We start from the raw sequence: 25053 nt of genomic DNA on the forward strand, positions 1-25053 counted from the left end.
AGTAGGTGCCTAAATCCATCTTTAAAAAATTTGATTTGGCCTTGAATTACTTTCAGAAGATTCTTGAAAATGAACCTTCTCTCCTCTGGTCTTTGTGGTACAGCTGGAGCCAGTGTGGAAGTGGGGCTGGGTTTGGCAGTGTGGGATTTAGGCAAAACATGCCATTCTTTTGGCATTTAAGCTTTGTCCCTCTTTAGATACCTATAAATATATACCTGACAAAGCTCTTGTTCCTGTGGGGGAACCTTTTTTCTCCAGGGGAGAAACGGTGGAATATCTCAGTTTTCATAACAGGTATCATTTCTTGATGGGCCATTGCTCAGAGATCTGTGACTGAGCCCTGCCTGTGGAAGTGCAGAGGACTTTGCTTTGAGTTCTCATTGATACAGAGGCCTCTGTGATTCTGTGTGTGTGTGATTCATAACCAGTCTACACAATATGAGAAGGGACCTCTATAAAATGGTTGCTGCTGTGGGTAGAGCTCACACAGCAGCTCATAACTTTGAATTTTTATAATATAAATTGATGCATCTGATAACGTGAATGAATATGGAAGTTTTCTTCATATTCAGAAGAAGTTATCAAGTAATAGGTACAATTTGTGAGCTCACACAATACCATTAGATGGCTTCTGAATGAATTTAATTCCTGCTAAGTTTTCACCTCTATTTCAAGTTGCCCCTCCCGTTCCCCGCTCAAGAATGGCAGCATCTGCAGCAGGAAAAGATTAATATTGCTAAATAAAGTATTTAAGAGCTTTCAGATATCAATTAAAACAAGCTTTTAAAACAATCTAATATGTATATATCCCTCGTGAAGAAATGATAAATTAGTCAGTGACTGACAGAGGTACAAATGCAGCCTCGAATTTGCACTGCAGTAATTACTTTTTTTTTAATATCAGATAGTATGTGATTAAATACCCATGAGAAAATTAAATTTATGTGATGAATGGGTGTAGGATGAAGGTTAAGCTATTGTGAGAGCTGATACTGAGATGATTGTAGGAAAATATTACTTTAATTTATTTTGTTTCAAGAGATTTCACTCTATAAATTTGGACTGCCTTTTTTTTTTTTTCCTCAAATAGTTATCTCATTTGGTTGATTAACAATGAATACAACTGTTATCTGCCAAGTGGTAGCTTAGAGAATACTACACTGGCTTTACTGTACTAGAGGTAATTAAATTCCATTAAAGTTTGTGGGCCTTTTCTTCAGGTGGTTGAAGTTTTAACAAAGTGTCTGCTGCCTTTAGAGGGTTCAAGACTGCTGCCATCTTCTGTTTGTTCCTTCTTTATATTGTTTATGTTTTCTAGGCAGCACAACAAATAATTGAACTTCAGGAAGCAGCCCAAATAAATGCAGGGTTGCAACCAACTAATCTGGGGAGGAACAACAGCTTACATGATATGAAGACTGTTGTCAAGACTTGGAGGAACAGGTTACCTATCGTGTCAGATGATTTATCCCACTGGAGCAGCATTTTCATGTGGAGACAGCATCATTACCAGGGTAAGTCTGCGTGGTCCAGTATGCATTCATCACAGAATTTTCCAGACAACGTAAGTTCTCAGTGGCTTGGTTTTTGACAAGTTTTAGATTTTATTCGGTTTCCATTTAAATGTATGATTATCTTCAGCCGTCGGTTTCCTGTGTGTTGCTGTGTGAGGCGCTGCTCTCTGTATAACCATTTACAACGACAAACATTGGCCGTTTACAACGACAAACATTTCATGTTGCCTTTCCAGCCATCGTGACTGCATATGAGAACAGCTCCCAGCACGACCCCAGCTCCAACAACGCCATGCTGGGGGTTCACGCCTCGGCCTCGGCCATCATCCAGTACGGGAAGATCGCGCGGAAACAGGGGCTGGTCAACGTGGCCCTGGACATCCTGAGCCGCATCCACACCATCCCCACCGTGCCCATCGTGGACTGCTTCCAGAAGATCCGCCAGCAGGTCAAGTGTTACCTGCAGCTGGCTGGAGTCATGGGCAAAAATGAGTGCATGCAGGTAGGGCAGCTTCATTCCTGAAGCTGTTGCTGGAACTTGTGGGATTGCAGGGACCATCAGATGGATTGTTCTAGACAAGCTGCCTGTGTCCAAAACGGGGGCTGAATTGCCTTGGCCTGATGCTGTTTTACACCACAACGACACAGACTCTGAACTTCAGAGGGCTGAAAATGACTGCTTTATTTTTGGGATGTGTCTCCCTTATGTACTATTTTGCACAGACCAATCTGTTTGGTGACAAAAGGCAAACCTCTTCAATCGCATTGGTCAGACCAGAGGGACCTCAAGAAGAAATCCCTCCTGGGAAAAGGAATGAAAAACAAAGTACAGTCTACAAAACACTTCTCTTGTTTACAGTAAATTCCCTGGGAAAAGAATTTCAGAAAACCAAAACATCTCAGGCACAAAACCAGGGCTACATTAGCCCTGTTGTAACCTGCAGGGAGTGTTGTTTGGAGGAATGCTATTAGTCCAAAGCAGTTAATGTCCTCTGTGAACTGGATATTATATGCCATTATCTGCTTATTCTAAATTTGGATAGCTACATTGTGAGGTATATATTAATATATCCAATATATTAAAAATATATCAATTAATATATGAAGATTATTTAATTTATTAAGATTAAGATTTTATTAATTAAAATTAATGTGTTAAATTAATATATTAAGAATATATTAAAAATTAGCTGATCCACAAGTAAAGTGGGAGTAGGTTTTTTGTAATCATACAAGATCGATAAATGGAAGGGACTTTGAAAATGGCATTATTTGTGATGGGAAAAAGCAACGCTGCTGCAAGACTGACTGAAGCTCTGAGTATCCAGCTCATGAGTGGTGGATGCTGTCTAACTGAAGTAAAATTGTATGTGTTGAAAAGGACAAAAAGTGATTTTAGGCAAAACCCACTGGTATGTGCTTGGCCAGCAAATGAACCTTGTAATATAACATGATATAATTAATATTATACCATAAACAAGGTGGAAAAATCACCTGCTTAATGTTGTCTGTGGTGTTTGGTTTCCAGTGGAAACTTAAAATTGTCAGTCTGTATTTTTTAAAATGAAAATGAAATACTAGCAAGTTGTGCTATTTAAATTTCAAGAGAATATTTGGCTGTTGTTTTATGGCACTTTCATTTAACAAAGCCTTCTCTTTCAAAAGACTTTCCTCACTAAGTCTTATTTAACAGGGTCTGGAAGTTATTGAATCAACCAATCTGAAGTACTTCACCAAGGAGATGACTGCAGAGTTTTATGCATTAAAGGGAATGTTCTTGGCACAGATTAACAAGTGAGTACGCTGGCTGCAAGTGGCACTAGCACACATCTGAAAAAAAAATGCAGCTGAAGTATTCAACACAATATTTGAGCAGAAAAGCTGTTCTGTATCTTTATACCAGCCTAAAATTTCTCACTGCTGTGTAAGGAAGTAAAAGTACCTGTGAGAGTTCCTTTACACTTTGGAGATGCAATGACTGGTCTTACGTTGAAGCCTTGTAGGACAGAAATAGTAATGGTTTTGCCTTGCACTGACAGGCATTTTACTGTTTTGAGGAAGATCTCTCTTTAATTCAATAAATAAAGATCTCATCAGTCAAATTTTGCTTAGTGATGCCAAAAGGACCCCTTCAGATTTTAAGAGCTCTTAGTGGGCATGGGATTTAATGGCAGTTTTGCTCTGTGTTACATGAGTGGAATAATTCCTTTACCACTGCATTGTGGCCACTTATGGAATGAAATCCATCAGGTCTTAAGCTGTACACTGCAACCTCACACAGCAATTCAAGTCAGGAAATGATGAATATCTTCTTCTGTGCATACAAGAGAGAATTTTAAATAGGCAGAATGCAATTACTTTGATGGAAAGTACAGTGGGCTTTTATATGGTCACAGGCTTAATCGTAGTTGTGTAAAGAAAAGAAAGTGTGCCTCCCCTGTATTTTTTATTTTTTAAAATTCTCACAGAGAAATGTCTCTTTTTGTTCCTTCAGAATAAAATGGATAAAGGTTTCTGTTTAAAAACATGGTTCTGATGTACTTACAGTTCCTTAATCTTACCAAAAAACAGACAGGCATTTTTTAGCACTGCAATTGAGGTCAGGGATTTGAGAAGGTTTTAGTTAGGAGCAGTGGCAGTGTTGAACCTGAAAATGGGGCTGCTGATTGATTACCTGTGTGTCAACGAGACTGAAGTTAAAGGTCACCTCTGGTCCTGCATCCTCCTGTGCTGCCCATTGGCTTGGCAAGGTGATAGAAACCATTTAAAAAAAATCACCTCAGGTGTCAAGAGTGATGGATTGTAGAGTGGGAGGAAGGAAAACGGACAGAGAACTCCCTTTTTTATAAAGGGGCAGTAGTGATACAAAGTCATCCATCAGGCTGCTGCTGCTGCTGGGCTGGCTCACTTCAGGCCTTCATCCAGGGTGCAGGAAGCTTCTGAAAGCAAGGACATTAGTGTAGCACAGCAACTGTTTTCCTTCTTAGAGTTATGCCTCAGTAGCTGGTCATTTAAATTTAGTATTATAATCCTCCAAGCTAATATTGTTGTGTAAAAAATACATTACAGGTAATTTAAAAAAATGAGTCAAATGAGCATTGTGTTACTTTCATATAGTTTATTTCAATGCCTATTCTGCAAGGGAGCAGTGAAGCTCTTTCTGTTAATGAGTCTTGAAATACTTTAAGTTTTTTCATTTTGGTAGTGCTTCTGTGAGTTCTCTCATCCTTTATTTTTATGCCTAAGAAGTAACATAGATTCAAGGGCTGTATGTATATTCGGGTGAATCATGCCAAATTTTGGTCTTGTGACACTTGAGGAAACATGGAGAAAACCTCAGAAGAAACAAACAATAATCTTTTAGTTACCCAGAACTGTGTGATTAACTTTCAAATTCCTTCACTTTTCCTGTTAAAAAAAGAAACTTTTACAGCTGTGGGGGTGAGGAACTGTTTCCAGAAAATGTTGATTGTAAAATTTTTCATGACTTCTCCGGAAAAGGAGTTAAGTAAGATGTACTCCTCTAAAAGATAACTTAAATAACATCCTCCCAATGTTGTTTTACTCTTTTTTTGCTCAGTGGAGCAGCATGTTTAAACGATTTTGCTTCCACTCCCCTTGTGTTATCATTTGCTCTTCTTTCTCCCAGTTTTACTGCTTGGGTTTCCACTGCAGTGCACTGGAAGTTTTGTCTTTTTTTTTTTTAAAGAGTATTGTGGAGATTTTTAACATGAAACTGATTTCATTATGAAGCATTTACTTTTGTAGGTGCTGAACTTTAAGGAAAGCAATGACAAAAGAGTTGTGAGGTACCTTACTGAAGAACTTAATGCAAAAATATCACTGAGTATTAAGAAACTAATTGCTTGCCCTATCAGAAATCTGACTTACACTAGCAAACAGGTACTAAATAATATAAAAGTCATATTTTTTTCTTGTCACCACGCAGGTCTGAAGAGGCAAACAAAGCTTTTTCTGCAGCTGTGCAGATGCATGATGTGCTGGTGAAGGCGTGGGCCATGTGGGGGGATTACCTGGAGAATATCTTCGTGAAGGAGAGGCAGCTTCACCTGGGGGTGTCTGCCATCACCTGCTACCTGCACGCCTGCCGCCACCAGAACGAGAGCAAGTCCAGGAAATACTTGGCAAAGGTAAGGTCCAGGTGCTTAAAAAAGGATCAGAGCTGCACCCCCTTGGGAAGGGCTGGGATGATGTTCAGTGCTCAAATTTTTGGAGTTGGAGAAAAGGTTACTGAGGGAAAGCTTTTATTTAGATGGAAAGGCTGTGTGTGGTTGCTCTGAACTCATCTTGGGGTTTTTTACTTCAGTGGGATGTCTGGGGTTTCCTTTAGATGTGGAACCTTTCTGTAGGAGGAAGAGGACAAATCACTTCCAGCATTTCTGCCATGTAGTGTGGTGAAATACTTGCAGAAAGACATCCTTTGGTCCTTTGAAAAGTAACATAGTTTGAGGTTTGTTTATTATTACGGTGGATAAGTAATATTGACATTTACCTGAGCACTGCATTTTATTCCAGATAAGCCTTTTCTGTACAGTTTTACTCTGAAAATCAGCAAAATTTTGGCCAAAAAAAAGGTATTTGTATGATTCTCAGTCTGGGGATTTTTAATCTCTTTAATGAAGAAAATTAAAAAATTGTACCAGACCAGGGAAGACAAGGTTCTGACCATGAATCAAACACAGAAATATTGTTTGAGATTAAAGGTGGCCTCAGTAGCACGCTGAAGTTAATTATTCTCCCTGTCCAGTTGCATAATAGTTCATGATTTTTAGTCTGTGCTTAATATATTTACATTTAAATTAATCTAGGGGTGGACAGTTAAAATAATTAAGAACATCCAAAGAAATAATTAAGTTCTTGCATCAAGGTTCATTTATCTGAGTTGCATATTTTACGTTCTATAAAATTGCCTAAATTTATATCCACAACTCCAGCTAAAAACCCAAAGAATTTCTGGAATGCAATCATGTTCATTTGCTCTTTTCTGTCTTATTTCACAGCAAGGAGTACACTTACATTTATTTTTTACGTCTTTTAAGTATTATTTCTGAGGGGAAAAATAGCACTGGTTAGGCATAATGAGTAAGTTCTTGTCTCTGAGGCAGCTTTAACATTTAAAAGGACTCCACAGTCTTATTAATAAAATATCTCTGCTTTTGTGCATTGTAATGATTGATGTGTCCTAAATTTCAGCACTGAGAGATCCTCTTGAAATTCTCTTGCAGGTTCTTTGGCTGCTGAGTTTTGATGATGACAAGAACACCTTGGCAGATGCAGTGGACAAGTATTGTATTGGTGTCCCACCCATCCAGTGGCTGGCCTGGATCCCACAGCTGCTGACCTGCCTGGTTGGCTCAGAGGGCAAACTCCTCCTCAACCTCATCAGTCAGGTACAGAAGAGAATCTCTAATTCTTTTTTGTCTGTCATCTTCCTTGGCAAGATGACTCACGGATATTTTTTAAAGCAAGTTACAGAAATGCCAAGCTTTAAAAATGGCATTGTTTGCAACTGCTGATGTGTTAAAAAATGGTAATTTCTGCCTTTAAGCAGGGTATTTTAAATTTCAGGGGGACTTTCACTTACTGAGATTAAATCCAGTGAAGTTGTATCCTTATTTGCATGAGGTATTATAGCTCTCCCTCTGGAATTCTATTTAATGTATTTTTGTGAATGATATAGAACACATAAAATACATAGTCAAAAATGCTTTTAATGTAGGAGTAAAGAATGGTTAGCTTTAGTAGCTAAAGGGCAAACTCTTTTTGGAAGTGTTTTGGTGTTTGTTCATTCAGGTTGATGTAAAACAGATGTGAAGTCCCATTAATGCACAGGAGGCCATGGGAAGCTCTCACAATACCTGAGTTCCAGGCCTGCACTGCTCAACTGTTTCCTGGAAACTGGCACAGGACAATTGTTGTGCTGAATTCCTCACAGAACTCCTTTCTTTCCCTCCACTCTTGATTTTTTTGAGATACAGACTTACCTTGTGAGTCCCTTCCAGTTCAGGGTATTCTGTGATCCTGTGAGATTGAGCTCCTTTTATCCTATCCCCTGTCTTTGCTCTTTCAGACCTCTGATGGTGTGTCTTTTTGTCCACTTGTGTTGACAAGGGTGTACACAACTCTAGATATGTAGGTGTGTGCAGAGGTACTCATGTTTCCTTCCCTCTCTCTGCATAAAATTAAAATGTAACTTTGAAGGGACCATGCTTCTGAGCAGCTTAAGATGCCAAAGTAAGTAAGGCAAACGTGGATGGGTATGGCTTGGTGTTGTCTGGTAACACTGGTGTGCTCTACTGTCTTCTGACAGAAAAATACTCATTTCAACACAATGTAGACACTTTTTTATTTTTGAGATCTCTATAATATGTTTAAAGGTGAGTGTTTGCTCAGGAGTCATACTTAGTTGGAGCTTAGACTTCTGTGTTACAGCGTTGAAGCATGTGTCTGTCAGGTTAGTGATCTGTCATAAATATCAGGTTACTGAATACTTCAACCCCATTGCAACATTTCTACCACTTCCCATATCCATTTGGATGGAGAAAGGATCTGTGATTTAGTAAAATTGTGGCTGGAGAAGCCTCAAATGATGTCTTAAGATGTGCTCAGTTGCAGGTAGTAGACACATGGTTTCTTTCCTTTAATAGATACCAAGATTTACAGATTCAAATGGATGCTGAATGTTAACATCTCTTTAGGGTTTGGTGTTTTTTTTTTTTTTAATGGAAGCCATAAAATCCTGTTTTTATTTTTGGGTGCAGTTGGTATCCCCTTACATTAAGTGCCACAATTAGGTGGAGTAAAGTTACTCTCTAATGGGCTTTCTTATCAAGTATCGTGGGGCTTGCTGGGAATTGTGGCCTAATTTAAAGACTAACTGCTGTCATTATGTCTGTTTTTCTTCCATTATGCACATGAGTAAGATCTTTGAGCTGGCCCAGCTGGGGCTCTGACATTATGCTGCTTTCAGGTTTATTAGGCAATATGATCTGGAAGCCCTAATTAGGTAATATCTTAACAGTGTGTGTGCAGGGAGCTACCAATTCATCCTCTTTGGGTTTCTGTTACTGAAAGAATCTTTAATTTCCATAAGCTGTTATTTAACACAAAGAGCTGATTATTCCTGAATTGGACTCATTTACAAGAGAATCTGTCCATGTTGATGTGATCTGCAGTCAGTATTCCTTAACTGAGAAATGTGTATCTCCTAATAGGTGGGAAGAGTCTATCCCCAGGCTGTTTATTTCCCTATCAGGACCCTCTATTTGACCTTGAAGATAGAACAGCGGGAGCGCTACAAGAGCGGTGAGTTCGGTCCTCACAGAATCGTTTCGGCTCTTTCTAACTTAATTGTTATGTTGAGTTTTCGCTGGATTTTACAAAGAAAACAGATTCTCTAGAAAACATACCAACTTAACAAGGCTAAGGAAGAAAACATGATGCGTTGCATTGATTTGTTTCTGTGAAGTTAAACCTGCCGATGGCTTGAGCTGTCTTGAATTTTCTTGTATAAAAATACTCACCAAGAAGAGTTTCATGTCTTTCATTCTCATGTCACCTTAATTATGGAGAATCACATGTTCTTTACTGGGTGTTTATCTTGATAAATTTGTGGTGAAGCAGAAAATTCTTGGTTTATAAATACAGGAGAGCATCACAATTTTCTAAGATTCTCTAGACTAATTTTCCTTGGAAGCATGAACCGTGCAACAGTTTGTTTGTTTTCAAAGGTGCCACACTTGTAAAAATACCTCCACAGTAACTTCTTACGGTGAATTTTCAAGTGAAATAGTCATTTCAGTTTACACCAGATAAAAGCAATATTGGCTTTGAGAAATGTTTGGGAGATGGGGAAAGCATTCAGCAAGTTGCACAACAGCTCTTTTCCCAAGAACAAATCACATCTTGAATAGTTATGTCAAATGGTCCTGCAGAATTTAGTTGTTCTTTTGTCCCATATAATTTCCTGGGAATCTTGGGAGAGCTACTTGAAGAACTCTCATTTCAGTTCTGTGTTCTTCATTACAAAGTACATTGTTTAGTTAATTGCCCTTTCCATTTGGGAATTAGTTCGCTAAATTTCTGTATAAAATTTGAAAGGGCACTAATTAAATAATGTTTTATTTTTGTTTGGGTAGTCTTTTGCAGAAGGAGGTGCCCACATACGCTAATAATTTATTATTTTCCAGCAACAGTGGAATATTTTCCTGTAGGTTCTGCCAAAAAACACTGCTGGGTGGGATGTGTCAGTTAGTGGGAGTCATCCGATAAAGCAAAACTCTGCTTAATCACTCTCTGATGGAGTTGTCATGCTAGAGATGTTTTGGGCCAAAACATTTTATGTCTGTTGTTGGCAGCAACATATTTATTCTTCAGTTATGTGTGGAAGGTCTCCCCAACAGGGAAGGGAAAAAGACTGCCCATAATTCAAATAATTTGATGCTTTATGAAACAATATCTGTTCCTTCAAGAGCATAGGTTAGTAATGTAAAAGCTGCACCTCCTGTGTGGTTTTGAGGAGAGTTTATTTTGCTTTAATGTTGGGAAGTCTGTACCACTAAATAGCATTTGGTGCAGAGTTTTCTTTCTAAAACCCCCAATTTTCTTTTTAAAAAATTCTTTCCAAAACTCAGTAAGCAATACGTAATTAATAGTTAATGTAAATCTCAATCCAGTTGTTGGAACAATTTATTGTATTTCAAACAGGCACATACCAAGTTCATGAAAGGTAATTCTTATTTCCTTTTTAATGTTCGCTTTCCAGATTCAGGGCAACAGCAGCCAAGTTCAGTTGGAAATCAGTCCCACTCTGCCTCAGACCCCGGGCCCATCAGAGCCACTGCCCCAATGTGGAGATGCAGCAGGATCATGCACATGCAGCGGGAATTGCATCCCACACTTCTGTCCTCTCTGGAAGGCATTGTGGATCAGATGGTCTGGTTCAGGGAGAATTGGCATGAAGAGGTATTTGGCTTCAAAACACCTTCAATGTATGGATTATCTAAGGGAAAGTTCACTGCAAAATATTTATCCAGAATTAACTTTAAACATCAAGGCATAACTGTTTGTTTCGATTAGTAAACTGATGTTTGTAGAACTGACTGTTCTGATTGGAGTTTAAGGATCCTGGTTATTTCTGGAAGCGGTTCAGGGGTTTTGCCGAACTGTTAATGTGATGAATTCCTCTAGGATTTAAGCTGTTGCTCAAACTAACTGAAAATGTGTATTCTTACACTAAGTTTCAGAGATATCAGTCTCTTCCTTGATCTGGTGGTCTGTGACAGGTGGTGATTATTACCTGAAATTTGCATTGCAACAGAGAGCAGATGGACCTGCCACTCTGCTGTTACTTGCCTCTCAAAGTCTGTTCTGTCTGCCTAGCATGGTGTTTATTTGAAGGTTTCCTCATATCACCCTTTTTTTCATATATCTCAAAATATGAAATCTAAAAGTTACCTGCTGTTGGAAGAGCAAGTTGTCCTTTGTGAAGCAGCATTTCCTCTGCTCAGTTTGTTTGTCTGCAATGCTGATGAAATTCAGTGCTGCCATTCTGATTGACCCTCCGATGCAATTTAAGAGTAGAGTTTTAAGCAGATGTTTCTGAGAGCATAATTTTACTATATAAAATGCAGCATGGGGATGACTATTTGGTATCAAATCAGAAGGCCTGGTCTTCCTGACTATTTTGCTTTTTCTGTTTTTCATTCTTAGGTTCTCAGACAACTGCAGCAGGGCTTGGCAAAGTGCTACTCTGTTGCCTTTGAGAAAAGTGGGGCCGTTTCAGATGCCAAAATCACTCCTCATACACTGAATTTTGTCAAGAAGTTAGTCAGCACCTTTGGAGTAGGTCTTGAGAATGTCTCCAATGTGTCCACCATGTTTTCTAGTGCAGCCTCAGAGTCACTAGCTAGGAGAGCACAGGCGACAGCTCAAGACCCCGTGTTCCAGAAGTTAAAAGGCCAATTTACAACAGGTAAATGTTTAAATTTTTTATTCCAATATCTTTCCTGAAAGAAAATTTAGAGAATGGCACCTTTCTGTCATTCAGCAAACCTGAAATAGTTTTGTTCCTGTCTTTTGTGCAGTAATAAGTGTAATTCAAGTGGAAAACAGACATCAATCCAGAGAAGAAATATATTTTTATTATTGAAAGCTGTGGTTTGATCACATATGTGTTTAAAGATAAATTAGATTACTTCAGTATAGTATTTTTTCAATTTGCACAGAACTGCCAGCTGTATCTGAGGGACAATAATGATCTGTGTCTCTTTATGATGACAGAATTTAATGAAATTTTCACCCCAGAACTCCAAACTGATGATTTTATATGAAGTCTTTCAAAACAGCCTACTTCTGATGAGTAAGATTACTTTAGTGTTTTGGATAACTAGATTATAAAAATTCTATTACCCAATTTTACATCACTGGTAAATTGAATCAATAACTTTAATCAGATCTAATAAAAAAGATACTTAAGGGAAGTAGCTTTTTTGCTTCATTCATTTTCTCTTAACCAGTGGTTACATATTTTGAGGATCTGATCTTGATTTAAAATTCTAAGAAAAGCTTGTTTACAAGCTTGATTTGTTTGGAGAAATGTGTTAAGGCCACACAGCTCAGATATGACAGAAAGTGACACTGATTGGCATCAGTGTTTTGGGTTGCCAGAATTTTGAGTTTTGCATAAATTCCTTGGCTTTTCTTTAAACATGACTGAGAGTGTTTGGCAAGTAGACTTTGGGTGTTTTTTCAAGCATTTTGCTGATAGTATTGTGAAAAAAGGGAACTGATGGGAATCCTGTGGAAGTAACTGGGTTGTGGGAGTGACCTACATATCTCGTGCACGCCATGCTTTGCACCATGTCCTGTCTGAGGCACAGCAGTTGCATGACAGCAGATAATGAAAGTCCTGAACCATATGATTGAATTTTTATTGGATGAAGTGTACTAGGGAGGGAAATGGAAGTAGAAACACTTTGCGTGTCTTTAATGGGAGTGTACAGGGGGGAAACAATCACTGGATAATGATTAATGGGATGAAATTTCACCAGTCCAAGTGCTGGATTCTGTACCTAGAACAGAGTAATAATGGCAGGTACAGGTGTAAATGGGGAGAGGAGAGGCTGGAGAGCAGCCCTGGATCAGGGATCTGGGGATGCTTGTTGTAGATCCCTTCCAGCTGTAATACTCTGCCTTAAATACAAGTTTGGACTTGACTTTAATCTTTAATAATGGTTTATAGTCTTTACATTGCAACAGTAGTATAGCCAGTTTTTTATTGCTGTAAGTGTTGTTGATGCACTCAGTTTTGGTCAGATTTGAGTTATTTTTGGTCTGTCACACTGTCTCCTACTTCCTTTCCCATGAGCATCAGAGAGCTCTGGGGTTTCCAAGGTGTAAAGGAAAAGTAAATATAATGCCAGACTAAAGCCTGCAATATCTGAAGTAATATTTCAAAACATTTCTAGAGAAACATTTTAAAAAGTTTAATTACAATTCAGTTACAATTTTTAGTTGAAACAAAAAATGGAGAGGATTTACTGTCTTTTTATGCTGTTTTATATTTTTTGCATATCTTTGTGAAATGTAAAGCTTTTCAGATTTTCTCTCTTAATTAAAGAATTATATGGTACAGCATATAAACCAAAGTATGACATAGGCTGGGTCATAAAAATCATGTAAAGTCATGAAATGCAAAATGTTTCTTAGTAAACTTCAGTTAAATAACAGTAATTAATTTTTTGGCAGAGATTTCATGTTTTATTTTTCAAGTATGATGAAATATAAATGTCTGCAGGATACAAGTAATTATTTTGCTTAGTGCTGGATTAGATTTTATTTTAATCTGTTACTTTCAGTGTTTAAATTTACAGACTAAATGTGGAAAACCAGAAGAAATTAAACCAATCAGCACACTTAATAATTTCTGTAATCTAATTTATTATACAGAAAATGAAGTAAGTTTTTTATTGATTTTGCAATAACAGTAAAATGTATGTAAATAACTGAATGGGATTGTAATTACTGTCCTGACTGTTGCAAGGCTGTTGTAACATTATGAGAAATCAGTTGTAGAATGTGCCTGATGTGTCCTGCTGTCACACCACAATGTTCATGTTTGTTTTTCCCCTTCTCAGTACCAATTGCATTTGGATGATGGACAGATAATTACAGTGGTTGCCATTCATTTCAAAAGTATCCAAGCTAAAGAGCTGTCTTGGAGTAAACTTTTTGTCAATTATTCCCAGATTAATGTTGACAGCTATGGTTTGTAGACACTTTCAATGGAGTTTGGTTGCATAATCATTTTCATCAACATCAGAGTTGTATTTTGATTCCTGTTTGGAGCCACTGGAGACTCTCACACCGTTTCTTATATTCTAAATTCTTTGTCTGCAGCAGTCTGGACTGTTAGAGCTGTGATAGGTCATCTTTATCCATCCTAATGTTTTATTATAAAAACAAATTTTACTTTGAATTTTTTTCTAGAACTTCAAATACATAGTTCTTTGACCATCTGTTCTTTGTTCTCTCTCTCTCCTTTCCTGCTAAACCTTTTGGCATCAAAGAATAGAAAATGCTGAAAAATGCTCCCTTTGAGAGCTCTCTCAGCAGTGAAAGCAGAAGAAAAGCTGCCTCAATTGTCCTTTTGTGGGCAGATGATAGTTTAGAGTTTGGATCAGCTTCTTTCTGCAACCCTCGCTCCACTCAAGCTGAATACGAATGGAAAGTTCCAAAATACACCCTTGAAGGGCACGGTAATTTCCTTGAGACTTTGTCACCCAGCACAATGAATCCTTCAGTGTAGTCAGGAGGAAGCTCTTGAAACCCAAGTGTGGCTCTGAACTCTTAGGAGAGGGCAGAGGAAAGAGCTCTGTTCATTTTCAGCTTTTTTAGGGATTTTTTTTTTTCCTTTTGCTCAAGAGTGAACACAGCATACTTTGGTAGCTCTTTCTTTGCTTCCTTGTAATTTTTAGGTAAAAAGGTTTTTTTTCCAGGAAATCCAGGTAAAGAGATTGATAATATTTGACCTTGGTGTCTGGTCTACACAGTATTAGTTTTTTGGAGCTGAGTGATAAACCGGAAGTCCTGCTCATATTTCTGCTTTCCTCTCACTGAGATTTTTCATCTTTATTGTTTTTTTTCAAAAGTTCTTGTGAGATTGGAAAGAAGTTTTGGGAAGTAGAGTATATGAATGTTTAGAATAATAACTTCAAAAGCAAGACAGCACTTCAAATTTGGAGAATGCTTGGATCTTCTTCGATGTCCTGGGCATAAAGAATTGTCCTGCTCTGTGCAGTAAACTTGCAACTCAGTCCTCAGGAACACCTGACATGATGGATGTCTTGGGTTTTTAAGCTGGAGCTCCTTGAGGTGTGAACCTTTAATGGAGTCAGGCTTTTCCTATGGTCAGAATAATCTTAAAAATCTTCAAACAAACTGTTGCTTGCTCTAAAAGCTTTAATAGCCTGTTGCCTTTGATCAGAATTCCTTTTCTTCCAGTGTAGCAGAAGGGTTTTTTAATATAATTCTGGAGTCTTAGTTTGGAGGTCTTCTTTGTTTTCTTAATGCCACGTTAATGTTGTGTAGGTCGAGGGGCCTGGGGGGGACAGAGGGTTTGATACTCTAATTTTGCCACCGTGAGGATGCTTTTTGGTGTTTCTTCCTGAGGAGTGGTGGTGGTACAGCCTTCAATCAAAGTGTGTTAGGAGCCATCAGGATTTTTTTTAGGTCTGCCTCTCTGGGAAGAAGTGTGCCCCATTTCTCCTTCCCCTGAGAGTGGCAAGAAACTTCAGCAGCATTGAGAAGAGAGAGCAAACTGCCTCCACTGCAGTCTGTGCCGTGGCCTTCAGTGAAAATCTCCCTTAAGGATGAGGGGGAAAAACTTCCCATCCTTTTTTAGGAATAGGTGGTGCGAGTGGTGAGGTACTTCAGACCAGTGTGTGGTAGCTTGAAAAAGGTGTTTCCCAGTACTAAGTACTGAAGACATGGATTTTTTTTGAAACAAAACCACTGTTTATATAGGTTAAGATATCTACAAAGCAGAGAAACTTTGTACACAAATAATGTGTGGTTTTGTATTTCCCTTTCTTCCAGCTGAAGTGATTTTTCTTCTCAGATGGGCTCTCTGAGACACGAGCAGAAAGACTAATTGAACTCTCTGTTTTTCCCATCTGCCACTGGGAAACAAAAGAACAACAAAAGTCCTAAAATAACCATTCAACAAACTAGAGCTGCTCTTGTGGTGAACTGAGTGACTTTTTTTTTTTTGTAAGGAAAATATATTGATGCGTGTTTTTACCTCTTGGCTGATTCACATTAGCACAAAAACTAGTTGCAGTTTGAGGGTACTTTCCTGCACTTCAGAGATTTGGAAGATAAATGATGCAATAATTTTGTCACTTTGATGAAATGATTTACTCCCACTGCTCACTAGAGGGTAGGCTTGGGATTTTAATAAGAGTGTTTTACAGTGATATTGCAATGGATGCACTGCCCAAAGCAGGCAGAAAAAGAAAAGGGAATATTACATCCATAAATATGAAACTGTATTTTTCATTATAGACTTTTTTCTTACAGAAGTGCAAAGGATTTTGTATGAGCTGCTGTTTTTTTTCTCTGTTTTAGGCTGGTAAACTTAGGTCTTTCACTGAAATCTTTTAGCATATCAGTTTATTGTGGATACACAGTGAAATATGTTGGGTTATATGTTCTCTGGTATTTATTTAAGTAACAGAACAGCAAAATGGAAGCAATCCTAAGGTGCATTGTTTTCTTAGGCCTTAGAATCCTGGATTAAGGAAAAGAACTTAGAAGAGTGTATGTATAGAACGATAGGAGCTCTGCTAGCTAAATGAAGGTTTTAAGTTGCTTGTAGGAGTAAGTCTTTTGGACAGTTGGAGTTTTGAGTGGTTTAATTGTGGTTGAAAAAAACTTTTATATGCAGTAATTGCTGTGTGCACATACTTAATTCACTCTTGGCACACTTGCAGGCAGATGCTTGTAGCATATTTATGTGGTCGAATTTTCTGAGCAGCACTCATGTTTGTTTGTTTTTTGGTATTTTTATCAACTTAGGAAAATATTGAATGTACATAACATATTGAAATGCAGGTTCTGCAAGAAAATTAAACGCATTTTCAAGACTTAATTTTCTGTTGTATTGAATAATACTGAAGATTCTGTTCTGCTCTAGCTGTAAATCTCAGGAATACTGAATTGTCATTCTCTGTTTTTTTTCTCCAGTTGCTTTTTCATTTGAGACATGTTGAACTTAAAATGGCATCTTCTAGGGGGTGGAGATGAGTTTAAAAATTCGAGTCTGTTGGTTAACTTGCACAGCTTGGGATGCCATAACTAATGAGGTTTACACAGAGTAGTTTGTCTTCTTATCCAAGTGTGTTTAATCTTTCGTTGTTGTGGCACTGAAGTGCTGAGCCATCATTTCATGTATGTGCTTTATTAATTTTCCCTCTTTAGGGAAATTCAGAGACATTTATTTATTTATTATTTGCTTTGTCTGAAACTGCAGTGAGAGCACTGTTGGGAAGGTGGTGTTGGTGTGGCCCAGAAAATGCTCAGTATTGCAGTGATTTCTGTTACAGAATTACTTGCATGATGTACTGAAGTCCATGTATTGACCTTGAGAAAGTTCCTTCTTCCCCTGCATGTGGATTAAATGAGATATTCTCACTCTGTAATACCATTGCAGTAGAAGAGCAGGCTGTTTGCATAATATTGTCATTTTTCTTGGGCTGCTGTGGCTGTTCTTCCTGTAGTGTCTTTCAATTGCTGTCTAAGACAGGAAAGACCAAGAATTTTCTTGCAGCTGTGAAGAGAAGAATAGAAATAATAACAATTTTATTATTTGCCCTTCAGTTTCTCACATACAACACTCTATGTTGTATCCTCAACTGGGGCTTTCATTCCTTTTAGAAGTAAAAAGTCTCCACTGATTTTAGATAAATAAATGGCTTGTAATGAAACAGATAGAAAATTATAGTGCTATAAAGTAAGCCTACTTCTCCTTTTTCACTAAGTAGTCTGATCTAATAATTTGGGGTTTTACTGCTTTCTTTCTATGCAGTATGTCTGGTTGCAGTATATAGAGAATTCAATACAGTAATAGTATTTAAATTTTTCATGGTATGCTTTTCAATGTTTGTGTGACTGTGAAACAGGAAGATCTTAGGAAGTTCAATATTTTAGAATATTTTAGAGTTGCATACTCTAAAAAAATGAAAAGAGGTAGCAGATTCTGACAGGTTTAAGTTATTGTTACAGGTAATGCTAGGACTTTCCTATAAGATTTTCTAGAGAAAATAAAAATATTCAACAGTGCCTGTCTTTTAAAGGCTGTTCAGCTTAGTGGTGGGCACGTGTGTGTTTGGTTTGCACTATTGGATTGGGTGATTTGGTATTTTTTGGCTTTTTTTTTTTTAGATTTTGACTTCAGTGTGCCAGGATCAATGAAACTCCACAACCTTATCTCCAAACTAAAGAAATGGATCAAAATTCTGGAGGCCAAAACTAAACAGCTTCCAAAGTTCTTCCTCATAGAGGAAAAGTGCCGCTTTCTAAGTAACTTTTCAGCTCAAACTGCGGAAGTGGAGATACCTGGAGAATTCCTTATGCCAAAGCCAACACATTACTACATCAAGATTGCAAGGTAATCTAAAAATTCCGTTTGGTGGCTGTGAGTCTGAAAACAGAGAAGAAAATTACAGCCCTCCCCATCCTTTCATCCATCCATCCATCCATCCATCCATCTGTCCATCCACTCTGCAAAAGTAGATGGATATTTTATAGTAGATATATATTTTATATATGTGTGTTACATACATAAAACTTTGAAGTGAGACCTTTTTAATTTATCCTCCTTCAATAATTTTACATTTCATCACTAAACACCTACTCTGTTCAGAGTACATTTGGTTCTCTTGTACGTTGCCGTACGGTTTTCTCGTACGTTGCTGTAAGTTGAGATTCGTGCCTTTACTGCAGTCCCTGGAGATGCTGTTGTTCAAACCAGTGACAAAGGTCTCTCCAACTGATGCTGGCAGGTTCATGCCCAGGGTGGAGATCGTGCAGAAGCACAACACAGCGGCTCGCAGGCTGTACATCCGCGGGCACAACGGGAAGATCTACCCCTACCTGGTGATGAATGACGCGTGCCTGACCGAGTCGCGCCGCGAGGAGCGCGTCCTGCAGCTCCTCCGCCTCCTCAACCCCTGCCTGGAGAAGAGGAAGGAGACCACCAAAAGGCATTTGTTCTTCACAGGTACCAAAAAGACAGAGATCTGCCTTGTTTTTAAATGTGTGTTGTGCTCAGAGGTTACGATTGCTGGAGGTTTTTTGAATATTCAGGAGGTAAATTCACATCTGTCTGGGTGATTAGTCTTGTCTGGAGCTGTAGCACCCCTCTGGAGAAGCTGATTGCATGGGATCTGGGGTGTTTTCAGAAATGCTTATGTGCATTGCTTATGATATCAAGTGCACTTGTGCCTATTTAAGGCAGAGATGCCCACCGCACCTGTTGGTGTGGAAATGGGTGCACATACTTCAGAATAAACATTTAGAGACAACTGAAGAGGGACAGAGCAAAACCTTTTCTCCCTGAATTGTGATATACGTATATTGAATTTCTTTTACGTCTTCCACATAAGAAATATTTTTTTCTTTTTTCTGCTGGATTTCATCTGAACAAAGTATTACCCTCTTTGCTAAAGGCAGAGAAAAACAGGAAGAATGATGAGTGCTCAATGTTATTTTGAAAATACAGTTGGTATTTCTGTTAAGAAAAAAAAAAACAACCTGAACTTGTAAATTAGTTACGAGCATAGCATTGAATTTTTCTGTTGATGGGTTTCAGTTGATGATGAGGGTTGCATTTTATGGGCTGGTGTGTCAGCATTTGGGATCTGGATGGGCTCAGCTTTGCTTTGCTGTCCCTGCCCCGCCCCTGCGCAGTGCCGCGGGTGGTGGCGGTGTCCCCGCAGATGCGGCTGGTGGAGGACAACCCCTCCTCGCTGTCCCTGGTGGAGATCTACAAGCAGCGCTGCGCCAAGAAGGGCATCGAGCACGACAACCCCATCTCCCGCTACTACGACCGGCTGGCCACCGTGCAGGCTCGGGGCACGCAGGCCAGTCACCAGGTACCGCACCGGGCTTTCCCCCGGGCTTTCCTCAGCACCCTGCTGTGCCCCCGGCAAGTCATCCAGGGCTTTTCCTGGGCAATTCATCCAGGGCTTTCCCCAGCACCCTGCTGTGGCCAGGGAAATTTCACCCTGGGTTTTAACCCCAGCACCCTGCTGTGTCTGAACAGATTGGTAGTTGATTTAGGTCAATTTGTCTGTTGCTAAGAAGTGCAATAAAGACGCCTTTTTCCAACTAACCCCTGTGCTGTGCAGGTTCTCAGAGACATCCTGAAGGAAGTGCAGAGTAACATGGTGCCTCGAAGCATGCTCAAGGAGTGGGCTCTGCACACCTTCCCCAACGCCACGGATTACTGGACCTTCAGGAAGATGTTCACCATCCAGCTGGCCCTCATTGGCTTTGCAGAATTCATCTTTCATTTGAACAGGCTCAACCCTGAGATGCTGCAGATTGCCCAGGTATGCTGCAGTTTGTTCATTCTCTCGTCTTGGATCACATGGAGATCTGCACTGTGCTTTGGAAATCAAAGTTCAGCGTAGATAATTAACAGTGCATTTCAGGAGGCTTTTTATTTCTGTGTGATTGCACATCCTGTAGGGAGTACTTTAACCTGCAGTCCCTGTGGACATCAACTCTGCCTTCTGTGGTGAGAGTTGAGAACTTTGTGAAATTGTTCTTAGGTATTAGAACTCTTCATGTAAATGACTGTTAAGTCTCTCTTTTTAGTCTTCTTTCAAATATATTCCTTTCAAAATACCTTTGTTTTAAATCAATTAAGTGTAAGAAAAATAAAATTTAGAGCTTCAGTTTCTTAAAGGGCTATACCCCTTTTCAAATACCATTCTCTTTTGAGCATATCCTTCAAGTTACAATTCTTATTAATCACAATTTTTTTGTTTTAACCCAACATTTAAAATGAGGTTTACCACCTTAAATAGAGCAAAGGTGTTTTTTATTAAAGTCTCAATGTCATTTTAACGCATGGAGAGCTATAGTCTGTATAGCAATTAGGATTTTTTAATCCCTCTATTAAGTGTTCAGCTGTTTACCCACAGTGAACCTTGGACATTGAATGCTGTCTCAGAGGTCTGTTGGCAGTGACTCTGTACAGCTCAGTATTCAGAGTAATCTATTCATTAAGTTTGGTATTACATGTATTTAGTAAGGGATTTGGACACAACATTTTGAGAGAAATACTTACCTTTGTGCACGCCATTATTTATAACTTCATTGCTCAAAAGTTGTTTGACTAAAGAAGTGAAAAGCTATTGAAGTACTGTTGGAACTCATGATTAACAGAAACAAAAATCCAGCTGCTTTTGGTTCCGTGAACAAAAATCAGTTCCTTTAAAGGCTTTTGTGCATCTTTCTGTCAAACCCAGGACACCGGCAAGCTGAACGTGGCTTACTTTCGCTTCGACATCAACGATGCCACCGGGGATTTGGACGCCAATCGTCCGGTCCCGTTCCGCCTCACCCCCAACATCTCCGAGTTCCTCACCACCATCGGGGTCTCGGGGCCCCTCACTGCATCCATGATTGCAGTGGCTCGCTGCTTTGCGCAGCCAAACTTCAAGGTTGGTACACCTCCTGCAACGTTATTCGCAGGTTTGTATTTATAAACGAAACAGCGCTTTTTTTGGTGCAGGTAGGAGCTGAATGATGCTGCATATTTGTTTTAAAATTTCACCCTGAGGCCAGCTGAAATGTTGGAAATTTTTGGAAATGTTTTGTTTGTTATGTGTAGACATTTAATTTGACTCAGAGTGGACACATAAAAGTTTGCTTTAGAGGCTTGAGACGGTTGGAGTTGGAAGATTAATACCAGTAACTCAACTCAGTGATGAGATAAAATAGGAAAGCATTTGTTGCAGGCGTTTCTTTTTCATCCACGGATAGAACTGGCCTATACAACATGTGTGTGTATATGGATTAGATACATATGTATGGATGTTGTAGTCAGTGTTCTTCCCCTGTGTAGCAGAATATAATATTCTCTGAGACAGTAATGACTGCAAAAAAACTCTTTTCAGAGAACTCGAAATCTTTGCCCAAGACTTCTGTGTGTGTATGTGGTAAACGCCAATCAATTTAGTAGAATAATTTAAAAATAGATGTACACAACTCTATCTGTGTATCAATATCTTAATATATGGAATTAATTTCTGTAGGAGTCGTTGTGTTGTGTTTTTGTAATAGAAACTTTTAAAGAAAAGAAACACCTGGAGAGGAAATAATAAAGCCACCCTCACCTTGAAAAGTCTGAAATTGCAACGTGGCACCAAGAGTGCCAAAATGCTGTCGACTAAAATCCAGTTGCAGCTCTGTAATCCGATAGAACCTGATCGTTCTTTGGATTAAGTGCAATAATCTGATTTTTCTTCTTCATCTAGGTTGACGGCATCCTAAAAACTGTGCTAAGGGACGAAATCATTGCGTGGCACAAAAAAACCCAAGAGGACACCTCCTCTCCGCTGTCAGCAGCTGGGCAGCCCGAGAACATGGACAGCCAGCAGCTGGTTTCACTGGTTCAGAAAGCTGTGACTGCCATCATGACTCGCCTGCACAACCTGGCCCAGTTTGAGGGAGGGGAAAGCAAAGTCAACACTCTGGTAGCAGCTGCCAACAGCTTGGACAACCTCTGCAGGATGGACCCTGCCTGGCACCCTTGGCTGTGACTTGACACTCAGTAGTTTGGAGGAAGAGAATTATTGTTTTTGTTGGTTTTGTTTTTTTTTTTTTTTTTTTCTTGTTTTTATTTCCTCCTGTTGTTTGTAGTGTGAGCCATATTTTTGTGTTAAGAAAATGTGAAAGAAGCTTTCCAGACAATGGCTTACCTGTCCCACTCCATTTTGTCAGCTTTCATTCTAGCTGTGTTTGCAGTAGTATGGCGTTTTTCCTGGTTTTAATTTCAGGAGGAGACATTTCCTCCTGTTTAAGCAGCTTTTGCAAATAGATTAAAATGAAGAGAGAAAAATAATATACAGAAAAGTCTAATTTTATGATGAAGACTATGAACTAGCATCGTTAGATTTAGGGTCTGCCATTCTTAATAACGTGCAGTATATAAATTTTTTATACAATAGTAATTACTAAAAAAAAGGAAAATACAGTAATGAGTTTTACTCTGAAATTTTACTTAATCACCCCCTCTTCATAATGCCAAATTGAAGGCACAGATAAATGCTTTTAACTTTTAAGTTTGCTTCAAATTTACATGAGCAATGTTGCTTTGTACAGACAATTTTGTACCGAATGTTAGAGAGGTGAGATTTTGTTAGGCACTGAGAAAATGATGATGAAATTGTGCCGACTTTTCCTGGAGCACAAGCTATGTACAGTAAAAGTGTAAACCATTTAGAGTATTTGGTTTAGCTGTGGACAGTGTTTGGGGGGAAGTTTATAAGAGGATGGAAAAGGTCATCCTTTGATACCTGTATTTGTCTGTAATAGAGAGAAAATGAAATCTTACCAAGTTCTCTTTACTATTTAGAAGTACAGTAGCTTCTTTAGAATGGATCTGTTCCTTTGTAATTTAAGAAAAAGAGCAGTTTAATGTTTCACTCGTCTTTCTGTTGTGTTAGCATTTTTATAAAACTTCGGTGTTAAGAATGTTAAATTTGTACAGAGTGATCTTTTTCAAAATAAATATTTTATAAAACTCTCTGTGGTATTCATTTTACTTATAATATTTTTAATATCCTATGAGTATGATTTTGCTTCATTTTATGATGGATGAATCACGCATGGCCCTTCATTCCAATGCCTGGTGCTCCTTTTGTGTCAAAGAGAGTTTTGCTCTGGGGCACAGTGTACAAGGGGAAGCTCAAATGTATGAATGCTAAGGACTATATGAGGATTTGGAAAACAAAGATAATGTTTTTTTGGCAAAGACTTCCTTATCAAAATCATGTTGGCAAGAATAATCTTATAAAACCTAGCGCTTCCTGCATGTGTCACCACACACTCTGTCTGCAGTCATTCACAACTGAGCTCAGTGCTTTCATGACTTGGAGGCAATTGTTGCCTTCCCTTTATTGAAGACTGTAATGTTTGCAGCTGTGAAATACAGCACACACTGCACAGAGGAGTTGCAGGATCATTTCTTAATCATTTGCACGTCCTGGATATGTCTGAGGGATGACAGCATTCCCTGACAGGAAGTCATCGGATAATTCAGCTGCTTCTCTCTGTCCATGATAGAAATCTTAATGGGAAAATGCGACTGTGAGTTAAGAGACAGACTTTGTTGTCTTTAGATTTGTGACATCTCTCTTGCTTGTGGCATCATCTCGGATATACTCCTGAAAGAGTAGGGGTGTGAGGGAGCAGAGAGTCATTTTAATGAGCTCCCTGATTGTGTTAATGTGCAGATGTTGATACCTGGTTCTCTTCTTTCATGAGCACATGCTATGGATGTACCTTAATTTGTGAGAAGGCTTACACAGCCTTAACCCAGAGTTTTACCACCAGCTCCAGGAGATAAATCTGAAAGCTTTTAGTTATACATGAGCATTCTTCAGAGCCTGGGGGATATCTGACATCCCTTGTATCAGCAGCAGCTGTCCATTAGCCGGAAAGTGGTTTGACAAAGTACCGGGGGTGACGTTCCTGATTATCTTCATGAACATGTGACATCTATCTTAGCTGCATTTAATTTTTTATGATTGTAGATAAGGGTTCCCTCTGTCTTGTTAGAGATCCATGCTCAGAATGCATCTTGCTGAGCAGATACTTGAAAGTGAGCTACATTAATTGCCAATTCACTCTAAGTATTCCCTTCAAGGTCTCTTCCCTCAGATTAGATACTACACAAAAAAAGCCCCATGTCATTACTCTGTAAAATCAGAGAGATTAAGAGAGGTCACATTTAACATTCTCTCTGAAATTGTGTGTAGGAGCATCATGCCATTCTGAAAATTCCTCCTGTTGTGTTTGTTTTTAACCCCTGTAGAGCTGTGGACAGATCTCACCTGATTTTCATGAGGGTAACTAGTCACAAGTCCTTGGCACCAAAGTTGTGCCAGCCACAATTCTGTATAAAATACAGAGATATATGTGTTGGTAAACTTTGGCACATGCGCCTGTGTTGGTGTGAATTGGGTTCTTTGGAATGTCACTCAAGGAATAGAAATACTGATAACTAAGAAGCAAATTTGGCATGAAAAACTGGATAAAAATGTAAGCTGTGGATATTATATGGAGAATAAATAGTTGTCAGGTTTCTCAAATTACACTCTTTTTTAAGTCTCCTGATTTTGTAATCATGTTTGACTCTGTCTCTATTCGATGCTGCTGCTGCAATTTAACGTTTTATTATTACAGTCTGCTCTCAAAGTAGATTATCAGAATTTGTTTGCTT

General features: G+C 38.8%; 1 protein-coding gene across 1 annotated transcript in view; it reads left to right on the top strand.

Annotated features, from left to right (window-relative positions):
* Positions 1 to 23355, top strand: part of TRRAP (transformation/transcription domain associated protein) — a 75463-nt gene extending 52108 nt beyond the window's left edge. Inside the window, exons 59-72 of the mRNA XM_066197744.1 lie at positions 1319 to 1514; positions 1751 to 2016; positions 3208 to 3308; positions 5464 to 5665; positions 6761 to 6925; positions 8750 to 8840; positions 10300 to 10499; positions 11247 to 11508; positions 17979 to 18204; positions 18599 to 18816; positions 19506 to 19690; positions 19946 to 20149; positions 21074 to 21268; positions 22085 to 23355. Coding sequence (XP_066053841.1) covers positions 1319 to 1514; positions 1751 to 2016; positions 3208 to 3308; positions 5464 to 5665; positions 6761 to 6925; positions 8750 to 8840; positions 10300 to 10499; positions 11247 to 11508; positions 17979 to 18204; positions 18599 to 18816; positions 19506 to 19690; positions 19946 to 20149; positions 21074 to 21268; positions 22085 to 22369 — 2796 coding nt within the window. The 3' untranslated portion in view covers positions 22370 to 23355. The remainder of the gene's footprint in view (positions 1 to 1318; positions 1515 to 1750; positions 2017 to 3207; positions 3309 to 5463; positions 5666 to 6760; positions 6926 to 8749; positions 8841 to 10299; positions 10500 to 11246; positions 11509 to 17978; positions 18205 to 18598; positions 18817 to 19505; positions 19691 to 19945; positions 20150 to 21073; positions 21269 to 22084) is intronic.
* The last annotated feature ends 1698 nt before the right edge of the window (positions 23356 to 25053 follow it).

This window comes from Chamaea fasciata, unplaced genomic scaffold (assembly GCF_029207755.1).
Source record: "Chamaea fasciata isolate MVZ Bird 193981 ecotype frontalis unplaced genomic scaffold, bChaFas1.0.hap1 SCAF_16, whole genome shotgun sequence".
Lineage (NCBI taxonomy): Eukaryota > Metazoa > Chordata > Aves > Passeriformes > Sylviidae > Chamaea > Chamaea fasciata.